Below are 25,399 nucleotides of genomic sequence, written 5' to 3' on the forward strand. Positions count from 1 at the left end.
ATACCTACTCTCGATGCATGTGGGTCACCCCCAGTGCACGTGCAAAATACAACAATAGGAGGTGTCAAATTTGTTCCCATTTTAATAACTCGGTAACTACTGGGGCGATTTCGCTGAAACTTGGCATACAGATAGGCACCCACCAGGCAATGCATTCCCATGTGTTGCAGTTAAGGTGCTACTGCACGTGCGCACGTGCAGGGGGCGCTTCCAGATCTCGAGAACGGCTGGGCCAATTGCGCTCAAATTTGGTACACGGTTGGGGACCAGTTAGTAGGGTGCCGTGCAAAAGTCAGTTTGGACCCCGTTTGCACGTGCGCACGTGCAGAATGCCGCTTCCAGATCTCAGGAACGGCTGGGGCGATTGCGTTCAAATTTGGCACACGGCTATCGACCGGTTAGAAGGGTGCTTTGCGCAAGTCCGTTGGAAGTACCCTCTCGCCCTTCCGCACGTGCAGGGCTCACTATCTCGCTCGCTCGTTCTTCGCCCAAAAGGCGTTTTACTGGTATTGAAAAGACTCACTTCGCTTGCTGCGCTCGCTCGCTCGTAACCAGCAAAATTCAAAATTGCATCCGCGCCAGTCAGAACAAGCGTTGGATCCGGAGGTTGGCAGTTGGCACTCGCCATGGGATATTAATTTTTGAAATTTGCTCGTGTTGGTGAACGGTGAACCGAGCTGCGGTCTGCGGTATTTACAACCAGTAAAACGCCTTTTGGGCGAGGAACGAGCGAGCGATATAGTGAGCCCTGCACGTGCGGAAGGGCGAGAGGGCACTTCCAAAGGGCTTGTGCAAAGCACCCTTCTAACCGGTCGCTAGCAGTATATCAAATTTGAACGCAATCGGCCCAGCCGTTCCTGAGATCTGGAAGCGGCATTCTGCACGTGCGCACGTGCAAACGGGGTCCAAACTGACTTTTGCACGGCACCCTACTAACTGGTCCCCAACCGTGTACCAAATTTGAGCGCAATCGGCCCAGCCGTTCTCGAGATCTGGCAGCGCCCCCTGCACGTGCGCACGTGCAGTAGCACCTTAACCGCAACACATGGGGATGCATTGCCTGGTGGGTGCCTACCTGTATGCCAAGTTTCAGTGAAATCGCCCCAGTAATTACCGAGTTATTAAAATGGGAACAAATTTGACACCTCTTATTGTTGTATTTTGCACGTGCACTGGGGGTGACCCACATGCATTGAGAGTATCCTTTTCTTGGTAGAAGGGACGCTGCTACCCTACAAAAATTGCCGCAAGTCAATCGCCCAAGCGGCTGCTGAGATATGAGCCTATCAAAATCACTACCTACTTTTGCAAAACAGCTTGAACACCTTTGACTTTTCACGTGGCACGTGCCACGACGGTCACTGAGATGTATCAAAGGTAGTCTATTACGGGGTAAAATCTTTCATCTTTTATTGCATTTTATCATCACCTGTTTTACTGACGACGGGCAGTAATAGCCACATGTCATAGGCGGCAGATCGGGGAGGGCACCGGGGCACCGTGCCCCCCTTTGATCTTGTCATTTCAACATTAGCCCTATGAGCGTTGCATGAAAATAATAGGACCAAAAGTCGGCAGTGCCCCCCCCCCCCTTTAAAGGTAGTGTGCCACCTTTGAAAGATTTCCCATTTTATTTTTCCTAGGATAAGAAGCTTCTGTTTTTACCTAATATCGCAAAAAAAAATCAAAAATGGGCCTGGAATAGTGCATTTTTCGCCTAAAAGTTTTTCGGTTTTTAGATATGTATAACAACTGTAGTGGGCTCACCTGTAAACAGGCGTCGGGCAACAATCGCGAATGCGGCGCACTTGTGACAATAAGCAAAGGTCATTATAGTGTTACGACCATACGACGTACGGGAATGAGTTATCAGCTGTCTAATCGTAGACAACACAATGTCGAGCCTTAAACTGTAAGCCCGTATTGGTATTGTTTCTTTTATTTGGCTGTCGAACATTATTTATGGTTTGAAATATGATTTTATGTAAAATAATTGATATAAAAAAGCCGTCTTATAAGTTATGACCCCATTTCACCACACGCAAGTGGCAGAAATGACAATGATCAGCTGACGCATTTTTCTTGGCCGAAGTCAGAGCGCGCGGCCCGACGCACCACGCGTATTTGGAAATTCCGACCTCGACGAGCATCAGAAGCCACCTAACAGGCGTGTTCGAAACCGCAGGAGATGATGATGAACGGGTTTATCGAAACTTGATTGGATGAGCATATCGGTAATAGCGATTTCAGTGTGTGCATTTATTGTTCATAGTGGTGTGAAATGTGGTTGGGGTACGACCGACAACCCGTCGGGGCGAATTTCGCACTGGGGTACTCAAAATTTGAAGAATTTAAGACGTTTCCATGAGTTTTGAAGGTATGGATAAGTTCTAAAAATCCGGTTCTCCTTATCTGGGCCATTAACTCCATACGGTCCAGGAAAGCTGGCACACTACCTTTAATTGAAGGTGTCCCGCCGCTACCGCCACATGTTCCAGTGGAATGTCCTGAATAACACAGACTGAGCTATGCTTGACACCAGGAGCTCGCCAAGATCGGGTCCTACAGGCCTTACAGCCTAAAAAATCCCGTTACCGAAAGGTAAGGTAATATATTGTCTATTGTCTATTGTCTATTGTAAAAGGGATGGGGCTACCCAGCAAAAAAGACCGCAGGCCAATCGGTCCAGCGGTTGCTGAGATATAAGCCTCTCAAAAGCGTTACAGGCCGGGCGGGCCGCTCATACTGAAATTTTCCCGTTATATTGAAAAGACTCGCTTCGCTCGCTGCGCTCGCTCGCTCGTAATAATCGAATCGGTTTTGGCCGCCATCAAGGCCGTATAAGAGGCCGCCATTGTGCTGGTTGAGCTTGGCTTGTTCGGATGTGGTGTGCGCACGGGGGACGGCCGCGCTCAGGGCTGGCGATTTGGATTCGCCGTTTGCTGCCTCGGCTACCCTTGGTATGTGTGTGAGTGGTTTTTGGCCGCCATCATGTTGCTGATGTTGTCGCCAATACACGGCAAAGAGTGAACGCCTCTGCCTGCTGCGGCCGGTGGCAGCCCGGAGCAGGTCCGGAGTTCATTTGAGCGAACATGTTTTTCGCATCTCAAATCACGTGCATGTGCATTGAAGGCACTTTAAACGACCGGCAGCAGGTAGATATAGGTATATGTACATGTGGCTGACAGTGGACAGCACAGGCGTCAGCTGTGCAGGTGCCGGGTGCACTGGGCGCGCGGGCGGCTCACTCACAGAGCTGCATGTTGCGCACAGAGAGCGACTGGCTGGCGGCGCCGTGCTTCAGCACCCGCTCGAAGAAGACGCCCGCGTAGCCGCTGGACATGCAGAGCGCCAGCACGGCCAGCAGGCCCACCAGATGGTTGGTGTGCCGGTGGCGGCCGTCCGCGGCGGCTGTCCTGTCCACCTGCCCACGTCAGCGGGGGGGGGGGGGGGCACTCAGCAGCTGACCACAGCCGGGCCGCGGTGGCCGTCCTGTCCACCTGCCCACGTCAGCGGGGGGGGGGGGGGCACTCAGCAGCTGACCACAGCCGGGCCGCGGCGGCCGTCCTGTCCACCTGCCCACGTCAGCGGGGGGGGGGGGGGGGCAGAGTGATGCAAAGGGGGTTCACGAGTGGCCATAAATACCAAAAAGTCAAGTTTACCAAACCGAGTAAATCGCGATATGGCCAACCAAAGAAATGTTTGGGGCATCTGAAACCACATAGCTTTTATGTTTTTGTCAAAACCGGCCTCTTGTGTGATTGTCAGAAGTCGTGACATTTTCTATGTCGTAAAATGACTGGCAGATACTCGCAAGTTCAAACGCCGCTAGCGTGCGTTCATTAAATAAAAACTGCAAACATTATGCATGGCAATGATCCCTTAAGCCTGCTGAGTGCTGCTTCTAATGGCGGGTCACAAAAAGCCGTACCTGTTTTGGTTTTGCCGTGATCTAACCATCTGTCATCATGTTGCAATCGCAGTTTTTTGCTTAAAATTATTTGCTTTCGTTTTACCTACAGCAGTTTACACAGTGTGTGCCCGTCAGTCCATTATGTCTTAGCCTTCCCCAATCATTTTTGAGCCGCACAGTGAAATAATTAACCCGCGCCCCGTTGGGCTCTGCCGAGCAACGCGCCCTGTTGGGGGGGGGGGCAATTTGCCCCCCCCCCCTAAGATCTCGAGAACCACACAACCTAGCGACAAGCGATAAACGATGTTAGATAGCCCCATCAGGGAACTACCTTGTGACCCAATTTTATTGACCTAGGTCAAACTTATGACGTCACAGGTCAGGTCAAAGGTCAAATTTTCACCGTTTACAGGCATTTCAAGAAATGCGCTGTAAAATCGAGTAAAATGCATTTCATTGAAAATCATCGATGGGGAAATGTTCTTCAAACACATATTTTGCTATTTGAGGTCACTGATACCAGGTCAGATCACAGAGGTCAGGTCACTGAGGGTCACAATATGAAAATATCATGTGATGCATGTATTATGGTTCATTTTATATGCCAAATACGATCATGTGGGTCACACAGCCTTTGGGGTCAGTTTAGATTATGTTCTGGTGAAGGTCAGGTCAAGGTCAGGTAAAAGTCAGGTCAAATTAGGTCAAATTTCAAAGTTGATATTTTTGCATAAAATGGGTATCGATTCGATGCAGCTCGTCAAGGGGAGTTCAATGGTGGTCTTTGTTTTGCCCTACGTGGTCTAGAATCGCAAAAAATTGAGTTCAAAATTTGACGTCATCATTTTTGAACAGTTTTTTCGCTATAACTTGGCCAAAAAAAAAACAAGATATCGATCTGAAATTTGGTAGGTATGTATATAGAAGAGTGCAGGGACTATCAATTATATTCCGTTTTTTTAATTCGGATTTTTTGAGTTTTTTTTTCTGAAAAACAATTGATTTTTTTAGTTTTTTTTTTCTAAAAAATCAATTTTTTGACTTTTTGGGGGTCAAAAACCCAAAATTTTGAGAATTCGAGACAGCAGTGTTGTAGCGCCGCTTTTTGTCTACATGACCATATAAAGAACTTTGAAATCGCTTGGTAACTTTAGATTTGGTGAGCGTTTCTAGATTGCAGTACTTATTTTATGGAGCTAAGTACAGGGTGTCTCAAAAGTTCGTTTACACATTTCTCATTCTAATAAAGCATATAAGAACCGGCCAAAAATCTAAGATTTTGGTATCTGTGTGTACACTAGACAAATATGGCATGCATTGACAACTGATTCGGAAGGTTGGAAACCAAACTCTTTGCTGCATCTCCAAAAATATTTTCCGCTTCCCCTTCGAGCTGCCAGCAAACATAGAGACAATTAGCTATGCTATGCGTAACCAATCTCAGCGCCAACCTCACAACCAAGTCCCTCCAGGAAAACACTGTAGCTGTACAAAAAGGGGCTATTGGTATATTCAGCCCAAATGAACACGACACAAACATACTAGCAAGTATACATGTCTCAACCGAGACTGCCCTGCCAACGGGCCGCCACTCCTCCCCCCGCGCGGCGCAATGGTGTCCCCACCCATTCAATACATCCACCCAGACACCAATGCGCCAAAATAAAAACACCCCCTTCCCGAGACCAGCAGACCGAATGGGGGATACAAATTAACACAAAAGACCTCTAGTCGCCGCCAGTGTCGAGACCAGTGGCAGAACCCACCCAAATACGTGCTTGGTTGAAGGTAGGTAATTATTTCCTCAACCTGGCCCGAAGCTTACCAGAAACGCCACGATCCCTAAAACCTGCCAACATGAATGTGAGCGATACAGCAGTCACCAATGAAGAACAATATTACGGCATTACAGCAGCCCTTACAGCAGGACTAACAACCATTAGCATTAGCCACTACTGCGATGATAGCCTCCACCAACTAAAGGCCCTCGATATACCCGCCGAAAAAAACAACCATCCATGAGTTCTGAGGCATCTGACAACAGAAGCTGTATATTCCTTTACCTTGAACCCTATGCACATGCCTATCAGCGCGACCATTAATTTTCCCAGAACTTTGGAAGGGGTTAGAACAGCATTAACGAAGGTCGTTGACAGCCGCCCAGCAAAAAAGGGGAGGGCTCTCACCCGCTCCAGGAATCAGCGCTCTAAGCCGCCGTAAGGACACCCGCGCTATCGGGCGTCCTAGCGGCAGCTACCTACGGGTAGACTAGCGAGCCGCCCCGTGTCCGTTGTAGAAGGTGCAGGAAGAATGGAGCATCCCGGGCAGCACCCGAGGCCATGAGAAACGGCTTCCCCGGGCAGACTAACGAGCTGCTTTTTTCTTTTATTATTGTTTTTGTCATTGTTAAATTATTATTATTGTTGTTATTATTATTATTGTTATTATTAATGCTATTATTTTAGCGCCGCCCCTTAAAAAAACATGGAAACCCATTGGTTGTTAGGCAATTGAAAACAGAGGCCGCAGCTACTGTTACGTGTACCTTAGCCCCTGTGCTATACGTGGCAATGATAACGACCATGAATGTTACCTAAAATTTTGCAAGGGGTTAAAACAGTGACCACGAGACTATAGGTAATCAGGTCATAGATAGCCGACCAGCAAAAAGGGGAGAGCTCTCAGCGCGCGCCGGCATCAGCATTCTAAGCCTCCGGAATGACGCCTGCGCTATACCGGCGTCCTGGCGGCAGCCACCTCCAAGCAGACGAGCAAGCCGCCCCGAGGCCGTTGTAGAAAAGTACATCCTCGGCAGACTAGACAGCTGCCCCGAGGCCGTTATAGAAGGGGACACCCCCGGGTAGACTAGCGAGCTGCCCCGAGGCCGCTGTAGGAGACACCCCCGGGCAGACTAGCAGGCTGTCCCGAGGCCGTTGCAGGAGAGGACACCCCCGGGCAGACTAGCGAGCTGCCCCGCGGGGTCGTTGTAGGAGGGGACACTCTGGGGCAGACTAGCGAGCTGCCCCGAGACCGTTGTAGAAGGGGGCACCCCGGGCAGACTAGCGAGCTGCCCCGAGGCCGTTGTAGGAGAGGACACCCCCGGGCAGACTAGCGAGCTTCCCCGGGGTCGTTGTAGAAGGGGACACCCCCGGGCAGACTACCGAGCTGCCCCGGGGTCGTTGTAGAAGGGGACACCCCCCCCCCGGGCAGACTAGCGAGCTGCCCCGGGGCGTTGTAGAAGGGGACACCCCCGGGCAGACTAGCGAGCTGCCCCGGGGTCGTTGTAGAAGGGGACACCCCGGGCAGACTAGCGAGCTGTCCCGGGGTCGTTGTAGAAGGGGACACCCCCGAGCAGACTAGTGAGCTGCCCCGGGGTCGTTGTAGAAGGGGACACCCCCCGGGCAGACTAGCGAGCTGCCACGGGGTCGTTGTAGAAGGGGACACGGGACACCCCCGGGCAGACTAGTGAGCTGCCCCGGGGCGTTGTAGAAGGGGACACCTCCGGGCAGACTAGCGAGCTGCCCCGGGGTCGTTGTAGAAGGGGACACCTCCGAGCAGACTAGCGAGCTTCACCCGGGACTTGCAGAATCGGGCATCCCAAGATTCTCCGAATGTTCAGGACAATTACCCGACCCGAATACCAAAAATACCCGTTCTTGAAATCTGATAGTATCCGCATCACCCGCCACGGGCAACAAGCTTGCCTTTCCGCGAAGCTCCGGATTGATAAGGGACCAAATGACCGGCATACAGACAGCCCCTACGCTGTAAACTAAAACAGGCCAATATGGGTTGCCGTTGCTTCCCAGCTCGACACGTTTTGGAGGTGTTTACTGCCTCCAAACGCCGAGCCGGCTCAATGTCACCCATAGAAGGTACAGTAACTCACCCACCAACCAACCATAGGCAGGTCCTGAGTGACGTCAACCCTGATGCTGGCGAGGGGTACCCCGTACCAGTGCCCCAAAATTTGTTGATTTAGGTTGGAAACGACATCCAAATGAAAATCACTCTTCACTCGCCTCCATTTTTAAGCCCATTTTCCACTCCCAATTTTACCAAGAAAAAGCATTTGCATGGATCGATAGCCATTTTACTTCCCACATACCAGCCTTGTATTAAATTTTGCTGTACATTCTTCTTCCACTCTTTTTAGGCCTTATCTGACCATCAATTTTCCACCCTTATCCCTTATTTGGTGAGTAATTTTCATATACCCGGGAAACAGGGGGGCAGCGGGGGCGCTTGCCCCCCTCCCAACCTGAGAGCCGAGGGGCGGCGCCCCCTCAACATTGAGGCAGCGAGAAAGGACCTTCCCTCCCTTTTCCGGACTTCTTGTTTCCTTTATACACCTAAACATAAACACACGGCATTTTCCTTGCCATCTGAATGGTTTCTGCTGTTACAGTATCGATTTGACATCTGCTGTTGACATCCCGCTTTTGTTTGGGCCTGGCCTTGGCCATAAGTTTGGCAGGCCAGCTTTTACACTGGACCATTTTGAGTCAACCTCGAGAAATACCTAAAGTACAACTGTGGTAAAATCGTTGCTACAGGCATAACACAGTTTACCCGCTCCGGGTGTAAGGGAGGGGTGTGGGGCAATGAGTGCACTGACGTGGCGCCCTTGGAAGGCCGGTATGGGATTAAAAGCTCAGCGACCCTAAGCGCTTGTATGGTACCTTCGGTTATCGTTAGCATCCTCAGAATCACCGGCGTAGGGCCCTAAGAGCCGCCGGTAAGGGGCCTTTAGAGGCACTGGTGTGGGAATGTCATGCAGGTGCCGGTGTGGGCGCTCAGAGGTGCTAGTGTGATTCTCTCAGAGGCGCCTAGCAACCTAGCAACGCATACTGACTTACTTCATTTTAGCTTTAATAATAGTACCTGACCTGTATTGTTCAATGTTCATTCGCTGTTTTGCAGGAGAAAGGTCATATCATATTCTATAGCGACAAGTAGAAATAATTTGCTAAGAAATAGACCGCTTTGAAGATAGTTACAGACGATTTAACAACCCTCAGCAGCAGCAGCAAACCAAGGTTGGAAACACGTCTAACGTTAGAGTTGACTAAATTTCATTTTTTATCTACGGGCTCCGCCTAACGACTTTATCACAATTTTATTACTATCATAGTATCTTACTTTCCACCAGCATTGCCCTCATGTCCCTTTTGGTGGAACCAAATATCCCCTCAAAAATGCCGATATCGCCCATGCCCAAGCGTTCACTATCCACCCTATCGGGTCCCCTAGAACCTCTATTAACATATGCACCGGGCCCCGTACATGGAATAACGTACCTTTCAAAACCCCGGCCACCTTGGCCTATACCTGACGATGTCCCGTAAGACCTGCTAGGCAGCACCACTGAAGCAAGATGAGCTGGGAGGGGCCGGAACTCCCCCAGCTGACGTGGGAGCTGTGAAGGAAACCTCCAGCGGCCAAAGAAGACTCTGGCAAAGCGGGCCGGCCCCGCCGAGTGTGCCGATCCGTCGCCGTTCAGAGTCGGATGCCAACCACCAAGCCATGGAAGAAAAAAAACAGATTGTGTCACATAGCCATTTTTAGCCGAAATCTCGTATCAATAGGGGCAATATACCTAGAGCCATTTATCTGACAATGCGTGTGATGAGATATCGGCAGGATATGCATATTGCAGATGTCGCTTATGCATGCCACGGCAATGCTCTATTGACCAACTACAAGAAAGGCACCTCACTCTGGCAAAAAAAAAAGATTTACAAACGTCACTACCATAAAAAACGAAACACAGTTAACTCGTACCTCAATGCAGAGTTAGAGCCACACAATCACGGGCTACCCTAAAACTGCATCCTAGAAAATGGCACCTACTGCAGCCTTTAAACATGGGTGTGAAAAGTTCCTGTGGGTAATAGCCTGTAACTTACTATGCTATCGCTAATGCATCCCAAAACCACCTTACATAAATCCCCCTCTAATCCATAATATCCTAGTCCGCCGAGGCTTATCACACCCAACCTGGGTTCCACTGTATCACCTCTGTACCTCTGTATCACCCACTAAACCTTTCATTCCAACCTATCAACACCAGATAACAATACCATCTTAGACCAATACCATTGCATTGGTTATCCTTACAATGAACTCCATTTACCCTCTCAAGTCTCACCCGGTAGTTGGTACCCTTGTTATCAACAATCCCTAACCCACTATTGAAAACCCCGCTCGGACACGCTCGGACAGAGCCAACATCACCAGCAGCTCATTCTCCACGGGGTACGCCCACCTGGCACACCTTACGCCAGTAACCGTTCACCTGTATGGGAACCACAGTTCAACCAACACCAGGCACCACAAAACGGCAATTTTACCAACTCTCTGCACAACCACCGGCCAACACCACGTGGCCACCAAACCCTACGCCGGCCAGGCCGTGCACTCTGAGCTGCTACACCGAGAAAGTATGAGCTGATTTCACTCGCACGGAGTGTAGAATGGCAAAGTCCGGCGCTCCGTTCCAGGGAAGAAAAAAAAAATAGTTACAGCTATGTTTCACCTAGCAAATACCTACACTCAATCTCGCAAAATCTGAAAAAAACACAAAGCCTATTTCTACCAGCAGTCCAAGTTTCGTTGTTTCATCTAACCTTCAAAGAACCTATAATACCGGGCATTTGCAGACCCATTGCTCATCGACCCTCTTCTTACCGTGATAGCATAGCATAAGCACAAAAATAACCAAACCTAATGCCGAAAATGAAAAAAATCAGACAAACAACAAACCAGTAAAAAAATAAACATAAAAACCCCGAAAGGAAAAACATCCTCGTCAATCAATATAACATTGATATAAAACCGAACTTATACTCCCCTTGATGTCTTCCAGTTTCCACTGAACACGACCGCAGTAAACGCAAAAACATTTCAGAGCGAGAACACTGCTGACTTGCGTCAGACCGGGCGGCTTAGAACAGTGACCGCGCAAATGCACTCAAACCCCGCGCCGTCACGGTCACGTGACACGAGTCGCTCCACCAATCAGAGGAGGCCGCCGCCTTAGCGGCCTCGCCGCCCGGGGGCGCAGGCGGCCGCCCGCCTGCCGCCGAACGCTGCTCGCAGAGGCCGGCCCGGCTCCGGGGCCGCCCCAGAGAAGACGCTCGTAGTGTCGCGGAAAAACCGGTTATATCTTGTCATATATAACCGGGCGTATTTGCCCATACCGATTTTTGTCGCTCCGTCAGCTGCCGGAGGCTGAAAAAGGTTACCAGCTTTCAAGCTCTTGTAGGGGAATCCCCTGCAGTTTCTGCGTCGAATTTAGGTTTGACGAGCTCTCCGGCAACATCCGCTTCTCCCTGAAAGCCGACAGCTTGCATCGACACCATCCGTGAGTATTTTGTAGGTCTTCTTTGGCGCTAACTCCTTCATGAATGACTGGCGCCGACCTCCCAAGCATCATTTTCCTTTTCAAAACAACCCCATTCCTGAACAAATGGGAAGTGCCAGGGGCAATTTTTTCGCAGCATATCGTAGCAGAATGCGTCGGCCATCTGTTTCTTAGACACATTTGCAAATTTTGCAAATCCCAAACGCTCTTCATTCCCCATGCCGAGACCTTCGCTGGGTTGCGGAGTGTTTTCCTCAGGAGAGGTTCTGCTTTGTAAACGGCCAAAACCTGTCCATCGTGCGGTTTTGTTGGGATTTTGTATCTAAAAGAAAGCCATTTGCTCCAGATCTGCCTCTTGAAACTTCGTAAGATAAAACTTTACATTAAATGACACTTTTGGAGGGTCAGTTGCCTTGGCATTGACGATTTTCGTGTTATTTTCCCCAAAAATTTAGCGTTATAGATATTATAAACAATTTCAAAATGATTCTTTGTCTTTATCTTATGATGACCTGCAATTTTTGAAACTGGATAACTTCTGTCTGTGAGCTTCTGCTCAGTTTTCAATAGTTATGACCGCATTTTCAGCTGCTTTCCGGAGAACGAGCCTGCTGCCGTACGAAGGTCGTTCAAAACGCTGTTAGTTTCGCATGTTTTCGTCCTTCACAAATTTTAGCCACCGTTTTTATCAGATGATCATTATGTTGTACTCATCCTCGCCGACACTTTGCCATGTGTCATTTCCGACTTAACCATTCCCATTACTCCTGAATCAGAGAGTTTCTCAGCCGACCCGATTTTGCAACCTCCATTTTCATGCCTGACCCATGGTCAGAGGTGAACCCTTTTTGTGAGCTCATGAAGGGTTGAATGCGCTTAAAAACAATGCGACTGCTGGGGGAAGGCTGTTACCAATGCTCATGCAAAATTTCGACTGTTAATTTCTCGTTGATTCAGAATTAATAAAAAAGCATGGCCGGTACCTGTCAACGAACTTTTGAGACACCCTGTACAACATTGTAAAGTTTCCTTTAAGGTCTGTATGTTGTCAGGTAGCAGATTATTATATTTAGGTAGCGTCAAACGTGAACGTAGGTAGTCCATTGTTCCTGCTTCGTTGCAAATCAACTGACATGCCAAAAATGACAGCGTAAGAGAGAAAAACGCAGATGTCCAACAGCTTGCGGGAAGACCATGCGCGCAGACCTTCTTATTTTACATTTTATGTCGCGTTTAGAAGCGGATACTTTTTGACACTCAAAGTGAAACACCCGTTTTTATAATTGTTAGGCTAAGGTGATTGAATATGAAATTATTGTTTGTCTTAAATGGCTGCCGGTTGCTATACATAAAAGTTGTCTAACTGGTTGCTGTTATCCGGTTCGATTCTATTATCCAGGACCAGACTGACAATATGAACTCAATCACTAGCCAGCCGTCCGCCGAACAGAACACCGCCGGAGGGAGCGCGCGGCGGCCAGCGCGAGCGGTGCAGCGACCCGGAGCCGGCTCGGAGCTCACCTGGACCAGTCCGACGCCGACCACTAGCACCAGCAGCGCCACCCACTGCACGGCGCCCACGCGACGCTTCAGCATCACCGACGACATCAGCGCCGTCACCAGGATCTTCAGCTGGTACAGCACCTGCCCGGCAGCGCCTGCAGTCAGCGCACTGAGGCAACCAACCACCTGGAAGGTGGGCGGTCTGTCTCACCTGGAAGGCGGTCTGTCTAACCTGGAAGGTGGGCGGTCTGTCTCACCTGGAAGGTGGGCGGTCTGTCTCACCTGGAAGGTGGGCGGTCTGTCTAACTTGGAAGGCGGTCTGTCTCACCTGGAAGGCGGTCTCTCTAACCTGGAAGGTGGGCAGTCTGTCTAACTTGGAAGGCGGTCTTTCTAGCCTGGAAGGTGGTCTCTCTAACCTGGAAGGTGGGCGGTCTGTCTAACTTGGAAGGTGGTCTCTCTAACCAGGAAGGTGGGCGGCCTGTCTCACCTGGAAAGTGGCCTCTCTAACATGGAAAGTGGTCTCTCTAACCTGGAAGGTGGGCGCGTCCAGGTTGGTGAGCGCCACGAACACCAGGTTGTTCTGGATCGTGTAGAGGAAGCTGGGCACGGCGAGCTGCGCCGTGTCGCGCGGCTGGCCCCAGACGTCGCGCCGGAGCAGGGCCGCCGTGCGCGCCACCGACCGGCCTGCAATCAGAGACACGTCCACAGAGAGCACTCGTCAGCCGGCTGACAGGCCGCACTGCAGGCCAGCTGTCAGACACCGGGGTAGGGGCTCCGCCACAGGGGGGTACGCGGGGGTCCGGACCCCCCCAATAATTTACCTGGGGGTACAGTACCCCCCAATATTCCTATACCTACAAGCTTGTTTTCGCGTAAAAATGACTAATTCATTCACAAAATGTGTTGAATAATTTAGAATGTGTTGACAGTCGCAAAGCTAAGGAATTTAAGATCAAGAAATGTAGGGAATCCTTAAAATGTTGTGACACACGATTCAAAAGGTGCTCAACATTCGCCGACCTATGTATATGTACGGAAGTGTCACTATTCTACCATTTTGTTATTTATACTATGAAGAATACGATGAAGATTGCTAGGATTTAGCTAAGCATGCTAGAGTTCGGCTATAATTTCATGAGAGGGGTCCAGCTTGAAGGACACCTCTTAGACACAATACCCTCCCCAAAAGAGCTTCAAATCGATCTGAGAATCCTCTTCTTTCCATGTTGATGTGAGGTCACCCGAAAGTGTTGGGGGGGGGGGGAGGGTTAGCCGGTTTTTCGAGCACCATACTAGTCTAAGCAGCCTCGCACCATTCTGAGGTCATCTGCGATAATTTGCACAGGGCTCTGAATGCAAGTTGGTAGAGATAGCACATCTACAAGTCACAACTCTAACAGGATCCCCATAACCTGACCTTTGATTCAAGTGCAGCATTTCGATATCCATTTTCAGGTCAAGCTAGGTCACACTCTGATCACAGAGACTGGATGTCAGTCTCTAAGGACCCCATACTGCTATATCAGGGCAGGACTTGCAAATCCCTACGACCCCTAAAGCCCTGCGCTTTCCTTTAACTACGGCCTTGGAGGACCCGACACTGGCCTAAGAGCCTACATAGATATCTGAGCGCCTATGAAGGCCCCTGAATTCCCAAGCACATGCCAGTCACTGAGAGCCTAATGCGCTGTCTGATAGCTAACACCGCCCTTGGAGCGCGCAACAGCGGCCTCCATTCCTCAAGAACGTTGATTTTAGAGGCCGCCATGTCGGTGTCAATGGGCTCCGCTTCTCGATTTTCGATTCCGTGTGCAAGTTGAGCCTTGGCTTTTCGGTTTAGAGCAAAACTATCCCGATAAAATTGTTAAGTTTTCTTTGAACTCTAGAAAAACGACAACTTTTCATCGATTTCGGGAGCTGCAGAGTGCGGGGGAGGGGGGTGAATTCGCCCAAAATGCCCACCCTGGATCCACCAGCCGGAGGTTTTGTGTTTTGGGCCGGACCCCTCCAATCCCAAAACCGTGGCGGAGCCCCTGCAGACAGGGGCATCTACAATGGGGCCGTGACCCGGCGCGCCGTGCTGTTTACTACAGTTAGTCGATAATGCACAATCAACACCTATGGAGCTACACGTCGGTTTAAAAGCTCGATTCAGACGGGAAGAAAATGCAACAAAGCGCCGACCAGCCTGCACGTCGGGGTTGCGCCGGCACTCGGCAGCACTTTGATCCTAACCGTGAAACCATGGAAAAGTAAACCTACGAAGTTTGATAGTTGATCATTGGCATTACGATGCTCTTGAATGACATCCGTCATCAGTACAACATTCCACGAAAAAGCACGATTTTTCATCGTCATAACTGTTCAGTGTTCATCATCATATTCGTAGTCACCATCATCAAGTAGGTAGTCACGTAGTCATCAAGGGTGGCCCAGCCAAGCTCACCCAGCGCTGGTGTTACACGGCCGCGTCGTCTAGGTCCAAGCATACTGCGAGCACCGGCATTGATAATCTCTCTACCCACCGAGCTTCGAAGTTCTAAAAGATGTGCTGTATGAAATACTGATGACCTCACATGACCCCTCCCGGTGCCCCTGTCAGTAAATGGCACTTGGGCCCAATCTTACCAATGCCGTGAATAGGATTTGGTAGCACTGGCCGGAGTTAACGGCACTGATATCAATGATATCCTTTTTATTTACATCCCGCTAATCTTGTCCAATGATTTTGATAGCGTGAATGATTATGAATGTTGCCTGAACGAATGAATAAGTGAATGTGGAATGCTTCTGAATGTTACCAAATGCCGTGAATGCGCATTCACGGCATTTGGTAAGATTGGGCCCAGGGTCATTACATATAGGTAAGACCAGTATAACGCCTTTTGGGGCGACTAACGGAGCGAGCGAGAGGGTGGGCCTTGCACGTGCGAAATTTCGACGGGGTACCTCCAGCTGACTTGTGCACGGCACCTTATCAACCGGTCTCTAGCGATGTGCCAAATTTGAGCACAATCGGCCCAGCCGTTCTCGAGATCTGGGAGCGGCACCCTGCACGTGCGCACGTGCAACATGGGTCCCAACTGACTTGTGCACGGCACCCTACTAATCGGTCCCTAACCATGTACCAAATTTGAGCGCCATCGGTCCAGCCGTTCTCGAGATCTGGAATCGACCCCTGCACGTGCGCACGTGCAGCAGCACCTTAACTCTGGCACATGGATATGCAGTGCCTAGTGGATGCCTACCTACATGCCAACTTTCAGCGCAATCGGCCAAGTAGTTACCGAGATATTGCAACAATTACAAAAGTGACACCTCTTCGTTTTGCACGTGGCACGTGCATAAGGGGTCACCCACATGTATCGAGAATAGTCCAATACGTGGTAGAAGGAATGAAGCTGCCCAACAAAATTTACCGCGTGTAAATCGGTCAAGTGGTTGCTGAGATATAAGCGTCGCAGAATCGTGACCACGGCCGGCCGGCCGGCCGGCCGCTCATATTCAGAAATTTCCGTTAATCTAAGGAAAGACTACGCTCGCTTCGCTCGCTCCGTAATAATCTGTCACCATCCTGAGAGAATTGGGTGGTTCCGACTCGTTTACTCGAAGCAGGCCGCATTTCAATATTTTTCCACAGGCTTGTAATGTAAAGATCACGACTCTGACCTGAACTCAGGCCGAATTTTGCATTTTTTTCCCTTGCATGACGTCATATAAGAAGTCGCAAAGGTTGTTTGATACAATCGTGAGGCCAAATCTGAGGACATCTTAGCGAAAATCTTGTTATGGAATGCGATTTTCCGCGGCGCTGTGACCCTGTTTTGTGATGAGGAATGAGCCGGTTTGTGAAAAAATATCAAAACGGTAAAAAAGCATCAGAAATTTGCAATTGATGACATCCAATGACTGCTGACTACCCAGTAAAAAATACCATTTGAAACCATTAGGATTTACCAATTGGTTTCAAATGTGTCAAATGGTTTGAAATAGGTTCTAATGGTTTTTATGACCATTTGAAATGGTTTCCAATTGGTAATTTCCCAATTGGTCTGAAATAGTGTTTTCCATTTGGTTCCAATTGGTTTTGAAATGGTTTCCTAATGGAAAATAAATCCCATTTGATTTCAAATGTTGTTTTCCATTTGATCCCAATTGGTTCCAAATGGAATAAAACCATTTCATTCCAAATGGTGTATCCCATTTGGTCCCAATTGGTATCGAAATGGTTTCCAATTGGTAATTTCCCAATTGGTCTGAAATGGTGTTTTCCATTTGATCCCAAATGGTATGTCCCCAATTGGTATCGAGATGGTTTCCAATTGGTAACTTCCCAATTGGTCTGAAATGGTGCTTTCCATTTGATACCAATTGGTTCCAAATGGAATAAAACCATTTCATTCCAAATGGTGTGTCCCATTTGGTCCCAATTGGTATCGAAATGGTTTCCAATTGGTAATTTCCTAATTGGTCTGAAATGGTGTTTTCCATTTGATACCAAATGGTATGTCCCCAATTGGTATCGAGATGGTTTCCAATTGGTAACTTCCCAATTGGTCTGAAATGGTGCTTTCCATTTGATACCAATTGGTTCCAAATGGAATAAACCATTTCATCCCAAATGGTGTGTCCCATTTGATCCCAATTGGTATCTAATGGTTTCCATTTGAAAGAAACTCCCATTTGATCTCAAATGTTTTTTTCCCATTTGATCCCAATTGGTGTCCAATTGGTCTCCAAATGGAAGAAAACCATTTCATCCCAAATGGTTGTCCCATTTCATCCCAATTGGTGTCGAAATGGTTCCGAAATGGAAAAGCAAATCTGTTTTGAAATGGTGTCTCTCATTCTATTTCAACTGGTGTCGAAAGGAAAAATGCATCTGAAAAACATTCAAGGGTCGTTTTAGGCAAGAAAAACATACTTATATGGCAATAACTTTTATTCCATGAGATGAATAAAAGCAAAGTCCGAACCGTAGTCGGAGCTGGAGTCAATTTTTGAGTCAGAGTCGGAGTTAGAGTCATAAATCCACCACTTTGCAGCCCTGTTTCCAGATGTGTGAGTTGTGACAAGTATGCTTCAAAAGTGTTTCTACCTTGATGGTCTCTAATGGTTTCAAGTGTGTTTTGAATACGGACTGGGTATCTATTAGTTCCCAATTGGTACCCTAATGGTTTCTAATGGTTTTTAAACATATACTTAAATAATAGACTTAGAGGTAATGGGATGACCTTTGACTGGTTATACTTGATAAGCATCACTACAAGGCCTTGGTTTTTCATTAGATAAAAATGATTCGCAAAATCCACGCCGTTTCCGCTCATTTAAAGGGACCATCCCACCTTAACATTAGTTTTGAGTTGAGATAGCCAAGTTTGCGGCCAGGCTCAGAAACCACCATTTATCCTGGTCGCAACCCCCGCAGCTTTATGGTGTTCAAGAAATTTCATCCCTTTACTTGCAGGGTGGGACCAGCTTAGTCCCTATCTCTTAACCATTAGCGGTTTTTTGATGACGTGAGCAGTCATTTCAACGCCCGCCATTCCTTGAACCCGAGTTTTGCTGACCTTGAGCTCCCTTTTTTATCAACGTGAAATCCGTCGTCGGCGCTGAGAAAGCCTGTTGCTTTTCATTTTAATTTGAATATTAGAAGATACCCACCACTGGAACTTGGACTGATATTATACCAAGGCCGAAGATGATCAAGCTGCCTGCTATATCTGGAGCTTGGTGTTCAACTTCAACATGGAATAAAAAACAAAATATCAAAGCAAACTGGATATGGTACTGCAAAAGAAATCCAAAGAAATTTGAAGAGCTGACAATTGACATTAATTCTTTTCCTGCAAGGTTTCCATATGGAGATCACAGTCACACCATGAAGAAATATTTTTGATGTTAACAGTTGAAAGGGAATTTATCTTCCAGTTTTGACGAAAGACGCTGCTGACTGTCTTTGGAAAAGGATGTCGGCATGAGGTGCAATTGTGCTTGTGAAGTGGTTATAACTGGTCTTTTCACAGTATTAAATTAAATGTGCCATTGCAGCCAATTGTGTTATCATGTAAGGTAAAATCAAAACTACAATGTTGGTTTTACGAGCATTGAGAAGGCTGGTAGGTAACACCTGCCTGTGCTCGTAAATCATGCTGCCAGAGTATTCTAAATTAATTTTATCATACACTTTTGTTGTCCAGAATGGTTGCACTATTGTTTGGTATCATATTATTCCATGTAAATATGGTAGTGTAAAGTCCGACCAACATGTTACCAGATTTGAAGCTGTTACGTTACCTAAGTACCTGTTTTTTACTGGCGTGGTGAATGTCACCTGGATTTTGTTTTGAGGTGCAGACCTAGTAACTCTGACTACATGGGTTTGAAGCTATTATCTATTCTGTTTTTACTGGCCTGGTGAATGGCGACTGATGTTGTCCGTGGATGGCACTGAAACAAATTTTGAGTGTTTTGTACAGTGTTTTAATACAATGCTAAGGGCTGAAAGTTGTCTTGTTTAGAGTGGTGAAAGTTCAGGATATGCCAGCCACCATGGTGGGTCAGAGTTAAATGTGTTGCAGTCAGTTCGGCTTCGGCAAGCACACGGATGGGCATACGCATCAAGACCTGCTCTGCCATACTTTCAGCCAATTTTACCTAGGTAAGTATTTTCTTTTTTCTGCCAAAAGCTATGACATTGTGAATTTCAGCACTGTGGCCTGTGTGTAGCTTTCAGGAAAGCAATTCTAAATAAAGCTCTGATAAAGTGCAAAATCAGCAATGCAGCCCTCTATTACATTTTCTACAACATCTTACTTGTTCCTTGCATGGAGAGAAAAATGCAATGTTATGAATTCGTTTATTCACATAATTTGACAAGCATGCAGTTACCTGCTACTATCACTGCACAAAACAGAGCAGAAAACATCAGTTGATAAAACACAAGACATAACAGAAGTTTACAACATAGGGCTGCCGAACCTGCTTCCTCCCACCACAGTTGATGCCATTTCCTAGCCTGGCTTGATGTGAGCACTGAATAGCTGCTTTGTCTAATTACAGCTCACTACCATTCAACTTAAACTACTCTCTTTAAAGTAAGAGTGAGAGCGTTCAGTGTTCATAGCAGCTCGACAGACGACAGACAACAAACATCTTGACAAACCAACCAGTATTTGATTTGGCTAATGATTTATGTGCTTGTTGTATCATGGCCAAACTACTTTAACAGCAATAATCCCTGTTTCATCTTGATCTTGCTTTTATTTCCATTTGAACTCAGATCTTGAAACAATCATCTGAAGTGATATCAGATACTGGCTTCTGTTTCTCTTGAAAGCAAGTTAAAACAACAATGATAAACTAAGGCAGGAGATGTGAGTTGTGGCAGTAGATTTTTGATTCAACATATGTCAACCTTATATTGCTTGAGACCTCTGTGACAGACAAACAAATATTTATAGTTTTTTGATAGTTTGGATTCTTGGCTTGATTTAGCAGATCAGCTGTGAACCTTGACTTTGAAATCACATAAATGTCATGGTACCCGAACGAATCCTCGCATGACATTTCTTCGTAGCACAATTTTTCGTCCGCATTTCTTCGTCTACAAATCTTCGTCGGTGCATTTATTTGTCCCTCAATGCTTACTCTTGCATATATTTGCGTTGAAGAAGAAATGCGAGCCGATTTTCATATACCCTGGTGCGAGACAAAGTAATGCGATAGGTACGAATAAATGCCCTGACGAAGATTTCCAGACGAAGAATTGCGATACGAAGAAATGCCATAAGAATTGTCCTGGAATCCTTTATTGGCCATCATATATTGACCTTGATAAGATAAACGCATCATTCGCGCAATATTTGTCGCACTTTGATACCAAACTATTGCTTCCAAATGCCGACGTAAAGAAAACCTTTATGTGACGTCATAGAAACGGCGGATTTCCCAAAAAGTAAACAAAAATAAAAGTCTTATATCTCGAAAACGGGTGAATATTTTCCGGTAAAATTTGGTAGATATTCATTTTCGCTCTTTGTGATTCACGCTACATCACTTTTATGCCAATTCATTAACTTTTTTGAAGGTGGGAGGGTCCCTTTAAACAGCACTACTTTTTCTCTGTGTGCCTACGCTGGCGGCGCCCGACCGTTGGCGGCGGCCGGCCGCCGCGCCGGCGGGGCGCCACAGTTCAAATCGGGCGGCGGCGTCGGCCGGCCGGCCCGCGCGCCACCGGGTTTCGCGTTCGTTGGGCCCGCGGACTACCCGCGGCCGACCCAGTCCTGCTGTAAGAGGAAGAGCTGAGCAGAATCACGCGGCTGGTGAGTGACTTTTCTTGTGCCTCTGTATGCCCGTATGCGATATTCGTTTTAGTCGACTGCAAATACTGAAAATAGTTATTTGAATAAATTCGGTTGCATTTGACATCTTTTTAAGTTTAACAGAGGTGAGAAAGATGCTTAAAATTTGCGATCACAATTTATTTTGCCCGTAGAAAATTTTCAGTGCTATATTTGTTGTGGTCAGGCTGCCTAAATGACATTGCAAGTTGCATGAGCTTAAAGTTATTATATTGTGATATTTGACAAATGTGGTAATTAATTTGATCCCATCGCCCAATAACCCGTGCTGTCCTGTACTGTTGCAGGCACGAACTTGCACGGAACAGACGCAGTCTACCGGTTCTACACGGGTCCAGATGGGCTGCATGCCTGCATTATAGCTACGTTCTGACTTCTGAAAATTATGATCGCCACGGAAGATTAAGAAATCTATCTGTCAGAACAACAGATAGTATCACCGATCGGAATGACATTGTATCACGTCGTTCATTTTGCCTATGTGGAATAGTGCCTACGTATGGCCCAGTGTATATAACTACATTGTAATTCTGTTCTTGATTTTCATAGCAATCGCCTCATCGATGTGGTGTTGACCAAACAATGTCCATGTGTGGTTAATGTCTAATGTTGGTAGGTACGTACTGATGAAAATGTATATGCTTGCAGAGTAAAACAATAAAAATAATTCACGGTGCAGTTTGTTATTTTGTGGATGAAATGCATGGACTTCAAAAGGATCTTCAAATGGTAATCCAGCTGCCCAGTAAAAAATACCATTTGAAATTACCAAATGGTTCCAAATGGGAAAAACCATTTGACTTATTGAACACTTTTCCAAATGGTTCCAAAGAGGTTCCATTTGAAATGTGTCCAATTGGCCACCAATTGGTACCAATTGGAACCATTTCATGACCATTTGAAATGTGTCCAACTGGTACCAATTGGTGAACAATTGGATCCATTTCAAATGGTCATGAAATGGTTCCAATTGGTACCAATTGGTGGCCAATTGGACACATTTCAAATGGAACCTCTTTGGAACCATTTGGAAAAGTGTTCAATAAGTCAAATGGTTTTTCCCATTTGGAACCATTTGGTAATTTCTAATGGTATTTTTTACTGGGTAGTTTCAAACTCGGTGTTTGACAATAGGGTACCAGATCAAATAACTCGCTGAAACAGGATTATTTCTTTGCATCTGTGATCCAAAGTCAGGTCAAGATTATCGCAATGTTGCGATAATTTTGTGCGCATTTACGTACAAGATTTCAATCTTGTGCGTATTTAGCAGAGCTGGGCGCGTTCCTCGATTTTCGGTAGTGCGTTAGCGTTCCTGCGTTCCTCCGGCCGCGGTTAGTGCGTTCCAGGAATAGCGTTCCTCAATTTTTTTTTTTTTCGTTCGGTGCGTTAGCGTTCCTGCGTTCCTCCCTCAAAAATACCGCCGAACCACGCGGCGCGGGCCCAACCAAACACGGGGCGAATCGATCACAGAATACCCAGAATGGCGACGTGGGACCGAAAAGCAACTCGACATCTCTCTTCCGAATCGAATATCTGAAATACGTTTTACCAATATCATCCGTAGGGTTTTCAACAAAAATACGACCTGCTTAACCCTATTAGTGGCAGGGGGGGGGGGTTGTTTTTATCCACCCCTCAGGTTTTTCGGGAATATCTCCGAAACCGCTGAAGCTACGATGCTGAAATTTTCTGACTTTTCCTAAAACTAAATTGGGCACATTCCCTGAAAATTTCAAGTTCATAACTTTACCAGGGGCGGCTCCAGAGCACTGGGAATTGGGGGGTCCTATTCGTGAAGCGAGTCATTTGGGCGAAGATCACGATGCTGCACCAGTTTTACGAACAGTGAATGAAAGGTATCATGTGATAACATATACAGTTATTGTGCATCCTCTTTTGACACGTTTTTGCTATAATAGGCGGATCTAGGCGTCCAAAAAGGGGGGTTATGTTTTACCTCCCAACATAGGTGCCCTGACACCGCCTATGCATCACCAATACAATTGTAGTCGTTCTCTCATAAGAAAATTGTAACATAACAAGACCATTACCACCCTTTTTAGAAACAGTACCAACAAAAACCTTATTTACTATACTTTTTGTGTACCCCCAATCTCAATGATCTGTATCCGCCTATGATTTTTGAAAATGCATATTTTTAGGATCCATGTGAATTCCTGGTTCATTCTCTATCGATCGGCAAAAGTTGCGTTAAGATTGGTTCAGAAACCTGGCCGTGATAAACAGTCTAAAATGTATCTGCAATTTGCCCGTTTTTACCCCCCTCTACCCCCCCTATTGACATTTTTTAATATTTATTTTTTAGAAATGTAGATCACGTTGAGCGAAATCGAATGCCGTTTGAATTTTGAAAATCGGCCCGTTAGATCTCGAGATATCAAGGGGGGGTCGTAAACAGCCCCTCCCCCTGCCACTAATAGGGGTAGCCAGGAGCCTGCCACTAATAGGGTTAAAGGGACCCTCCCACCTTAACCCTCGCATGTGTAGGGGGGGGGTCGGATGGACCCCCCCCATGGTTTTTCGCGAATAACTCGCGTAAAAAGCGGCCGATCGCGACGAAACTTTCAGTACCCTCGCATTGATCAATTTTACACCTACCCTGAAAATTTCATGACCCTGACCCAAATGACCTTTGACCTGTGACCTCTTTTCCGAGACCATGTTTGGCCGGAATCGCGATTTCGCGTATGTCGGCTCGCACTAGCCGCGTGTTTGCAAGCTTTTCGTGGTTTCAAACGTTCAAACATGTGATTTGATGTTACTCCCGTGTGTGTCAAGGTCACCTGAAGGTCAGGTCAGGTCATTGACCTTTGGTGACCTCGAGTGACCTCGGGTCACTTTTTCGAGTTTTACATGTTTCTAGGCTAGTTTTTGGAGCTGAATTCGAATTTAGCAACCATTTGAACATTTACGAAGTAGTTTTGGTGACTTCGTAACATGTTACGAAGCTGTCAGAGGCGGTTGACACGTACTACGAATACCCGTCACGACGCCTACTGGTTGACCTGACCTGACCTGACCCGACCTGGTCTAAATGCTTCAAGACATCATCTGTGATCAAAACTAACACGATATTCGTGATCAGCACCCCGAAAAACCCCTTAGCAGCCACACTTTACGACTTTCTAACAGGTCCCGATTTTCACGACTTTGGGTCATTGACCTGACCTGGAAGGTCAACCAATGACCTAGGACCTTAAAATTGGGTATCATCGGCTTCCTCTCGTCACGGGCAACACGCTCGTTTTTTCCGCGAAGCTCTAGCTCGATCAGGGGCCAAACGGCAAGGGGGGGGTCCAACCGACCCCCCCCCTACACATTAGAAGCTGGAAAACGCCGCACACATGCGAGGGTTAACATTAGATTTGAGTTGAGATAGCCAAAATGGGGTCCCTGGCTCACAATTACCGGTTTCGGCACTCACAACATCGAGAAATGCCTTAAATCGGAGATATTGAATTTCAAAATTGCAGCATTTTGATTCAGAGGGGCTAATGCTAAGGAATACCCCTCTGAATGTGTGACGTCAGCGCAAATATCTAACGTTTTTTACGATTTTTAAATGTTTGACTAAAACGTTTTGTAGCACGCGGTGGTATATGCTATTTGCGCGCAACATCTGCCGCAAACGCCGCACTTCTAAAATAAAATTCATAAACTTTTTTGAAGGTGGGAGGGTCCCTTTAAAAACAAGTTAAAAGATGTATCTTAGTAAAAGTTATCATATTTACTTTACACATTTAATGCCTGAAACTGAATCGAATAGTAAACATCACCCCTAAAAATCTTTACACATTTAATGCCTGAAACCGAATCGAATAGTAAACATCACCACTAAATCTAAGCAAGCCTTCCTCGATTCGACCGACAAGTGGCGCCTCTACCGGCAAACACACGTACTCGAGATTCAAACATTTGACACAGAGGTCATTGGCAGCAATATAATTTTCGGGTGGTTCGCAAGAACGCAGGAACGCTTCAAAATTTCGGGTGGTGCGTTCCTCTTACTTGCGTTCCTTTGAAAAACTTTGCGTTCCTGCGTTCTTGCGTTCCTAAAAAGGGCGGTGCATACGTACGGAAGAACGCAGGAACGCACTAAAGGAACGCACTTGCCCAGCTCTGGTATTTAGTATTTACGCACAAGGTTGAACCAGTGACCTCCGAAGGTGCATTAAACACCTTTCCTCATAGGTATTCGGCTAGCAGGTGTCTCCAAAACGGGAGCTTATG

General features: G+C 47.1%; 1 protein-coding gene across 2 annotated transcripts in view; it reads right to left on the reverse strand.

Moving 5' to 3' along the window:
- Positions 1-25,399, reverse strand: part of LOC122381038 (UDP-N-acetylglucosamine transporter-like) — a 70,258-nt gene that overhangs the window by 33,933 nt on the left and 10,926 nt on the right. For both annotated transcript variants that reach the window (XM_043364730.1, XM_043364729.1), the window contains exons 3-5: positions 13,312-13,466; positions 12,801-12,923; positions 3,253-3,424 (exon numbers count right to left, since the gene is read on the reverse strand). In XM_043364730.1, the coding sequence (XP_043220665.1) occupies positions 3,253-3,424; positions 12,801-12,923; positions 13,312-13,466 (450 nt within the window). The remainder of the gene's footprint in view (positions 1-3,252; positions 3,425-12,800; positions 12,924-13,311; positions 13,467-25,399) is intronic.

Source organism: Amphibalanus amphitrite, unplaced genomic scaffold, assembly GCF_019059575.1.
Source record: "Amphibalanus amphitrite isolate SeventyFive unplaced genomic scaffold, NRLGWU_Aamphi_draft 000112F_arrow, whole genome shotgun sequence".
Classification (NCBI taxonomy): domain Eukaryota; kingdom Metazoa; phylum Arthropoda; class Thecostraca; order Balanomorpha; family Balanidae; genus Amphibalanus; species Amphibalanus amphitrite.